The sequence below is a fragment of the Frankliniella occidentalis genome, unplaced genomic scaffold (assembly GCF_000697945.3).
Source record: "Frankliniella occidentalis isolate FOCC.00 unplaced genomic scaffold, Focc_3.1 Scaffold185, whole genome shotgun sequence".
Lineage (NCBI taxonomy): Eukaryota > Metazoa > Arthropoda > Insecta > Thysanoptera > Thripidae > Frankliniella > Frankliniella occidentalis.
Genome location: NW_026267311.1, coordinates 422,319 through 424,746, shown reverse-complemented (window position 1 = coordinate 424,746; position 2,428 = coordinate 422,319). Strand labels below are relative to the sequence as shown.

The 2,428-nt window shown below is 57.0% G+C and overlaps 2 protein-coding genes across 4 annotated transcripts in view; both read right to left on the bottom strand.

The window, feature by feature from the left end:
- Window positions 1-2,428, bottom strand: part of LOC113203386 (sodium-dependent neutral amino acid transporter B(0)AT3) — a 36,869-nt gene that overhangs the window by 19,714 nt on the left and 14,727 nt on the right. The window lies entirely within an intron of this gene.
- Window positions 665-2,411, bottom strand: LOC113203388 (uncharacterized). Its single transcript, XM_026418045.2, has 2 exons — window positions 2,308-2,411; window positions 665-2,230 (listed from the first exon to the last, which is right to left on the bottom strand). The coding sequence occupies exon 2, from the start codon at window positions 2,207-2,209 to the stop codon at window positions 803-805; it is 1,407 nt and encodes a 468-aa protein (XP_026273830.2). The 5' UTR covers window positions 2,210-2,230; window positions 2,308-2,411; the 3' UTR covers window positions 665-802.

Genomic DNA, 2,428 nt, shown 5'->3' with positions numbered 1-2,428 from the left:
GGATACATATCGTATTTCCTACCCAACGTCATCTTTAGGAGCGTCAGGGCCGGGGGCCGTGTCGTCCGTGACTGGAGTGATGCCCTTTGCCCTTGCTAGACCTGGACCTGACTAGGACCCCATGTGCACAGTGCACTGCACTGTCACTGTGACCAAGCCGAGCGAGGCGCGGCGCGAGGGCCGGGCTCTGGGCGTTCTTGTGTTTGGCAGCAGCACGACTACCGCCGTCCCCCTCCCGAAACACACACACACACACTGGAAATAAACTTTGACGCCCCTAAATAACTCAGTAGATTCGGATTTACAGCGCTCTGTGGAGCTTCTCCTCGGTTGCTGGATAATGGAGAGAGGACCAAGTTAGCTATGTTTCTCACACTTGCAAAATCAACACGAAACTTCCCCCCCCCCCCCCCACACACACACACACGTCGCGTGATCTTACTAAAGCACTGAAAATCAACTTTGACGCCCCTAAATAACTCAGTAGATTCGGATTTACAACGCTCTGGTGGAGCTTCTCCTCGGTTGGTTGTAATGTAATGTTGAAGGACACAACGCTGAGCTGAGCGGGCGGCGGGTTATTGAAGCTTGAAGCCACTGTTGTGCAGGTGATGGTTGTTGGCGGCGGCGCGTCGGGACAGGGCACGAGTGAGTAGACATATCATCAGAACCAATGATTTATCATTTATTAATCGGTTCATAAACCATAAGCACAATGCAAAACTAATCATATTGCCCTATGGAACACGTCATACAAAGGAAAACTAAAAGTTTTAAGCATCCACAATCAAGCTCAAATAAATCACACGTGGATCCACGTACACGCGACGTTTTTACCGTCGTGGTAGGACCTGTCCAAGTTGGTGTAGGCAGTGTGGTACTCCGGAGACGGGCACTTGTTTGGGTCATGCGAGTAGAGGCCTATCATACACACCTCCAACCAGTTTACTTCCTGATGGCAGCCTGGCACGTAGCCCAGGGTACGGCACGTGTCGTCGGCACATTTGCACCAGACTTGCTTTTCGCAAAGCCAGAACTCGATATGAAGCGAGGGATTCTTCGCGATCAACGCCTTGGCCGTGTCCCCGTGTATCCAGGCGTGTGCACACCCACTCACCGCAATCTTCAGGAGCCTCAGTGCCGGGGCCGTGACGGGCGTGATGCCCTTGAGCAGCTCGTCGTCGGGATCCTGGGTCTGTAGGTCCAGCTCCAGGTGGCGCAGGGCGGGCAGCGAGGGCAGCACGCCGAGGAGCGGCCGCATGTTCTCGAACATCAGAAAGGCCAAACGCTCCACGCGGGACTGCCCAGACGAGACAAGACCGTCGAGCAACACCGAGCAGACCTCGGGGGTGTCGTCTCCGGTATTGTTATACAGGCTGACACGTCGCAGTTGGTGGGCTCGGCGGAAGAACTCCGCTGTCCTCTCGAGATGATTACGGTCGTAAATACCAATGTCAACGTCTCTAAGCGTATTGCACGCTGCCACGGCCTCTAACTCCATCATTGAGTCGCCGACGAACAGCGCGCGGAGTCTCGGCAAGGCTGCCAACAAGGTCGCCGTCGTTGTCTTGTTGGTGCCGGAGGTCAACCACCATAAGTCAACCACCTCCAGGGTAGCCGCGTGCCCGACCAGTATGGTGTGCACGAAGCTTACCGTGTTCTCATTGAGTGGACACCGGAACTTCTTGAGCGAGGGCATGGGTGGCCCGTACACAACGGGGTGGCTGATACTGGGTACCTCGACATCAAGCGACTCCAGGTGGGAACACGACGCAACCGTCCTCAACAGCTCGTCGGGAAGCGGATTTTTGCTATGCAGCTCAAGTCGCCTGAGGCGCCCGAAGGACTCCTGGTTGCGCACGGCCATGGCGTACTGTGGCGCGTGAGAGGCCAGCTTGTCCGAATGCAGTATCAAACCTACAACGGAGCACCGGGTCGTCGTCAGGGCCAGGGTCGGGACACGGACTCCGTATAACCAGGTCAGCGTGTTGAGGCACGGGGCCAGGTGCAGCACCGCGCCAGCGCAGGGCTCCTCGTCCTCGAGCGATCGGTGGCGCCAGACGTCCCGGTGCAGGGCCAGGCCGCAGAACCTCTTGCACACGAGGCGGCATTCGAGGACGTCCTTCATGGACACGTACTGCATCACCATCACGAGCACATCGTCCGGCAGCTGTTTCAGGGTCAGCGCGGACGTTTCCACTGGGTCCATGGTAGAGGGTAAAACTGTGGCCTAGAAACCTAACGTTAGTGCGAAATGGCAAAACAAACGATACACTGCGCCTGGGTGTGCACTGTCGACTGGCCTACCTCGGCGGTGGGATGATGAGCTGAAGCGTGCGTGGCCCGTGACCTGCAGCTGATGATGTGACTAGAACCAAAGGCACACTGCGACTGACGATGAACTCGCCCTGCGCACCGTGCCCCCCCC

Excerpts from the sequence above, each read along its gene's own strand:
- LOC113203388 (XM_026418045.2), bottom strand. The coding sequence starts at position 2,209 with ATGGACCCAGTGGAAACGTCCGCGCTGACCCTGAAACAGCTGCCGGAC.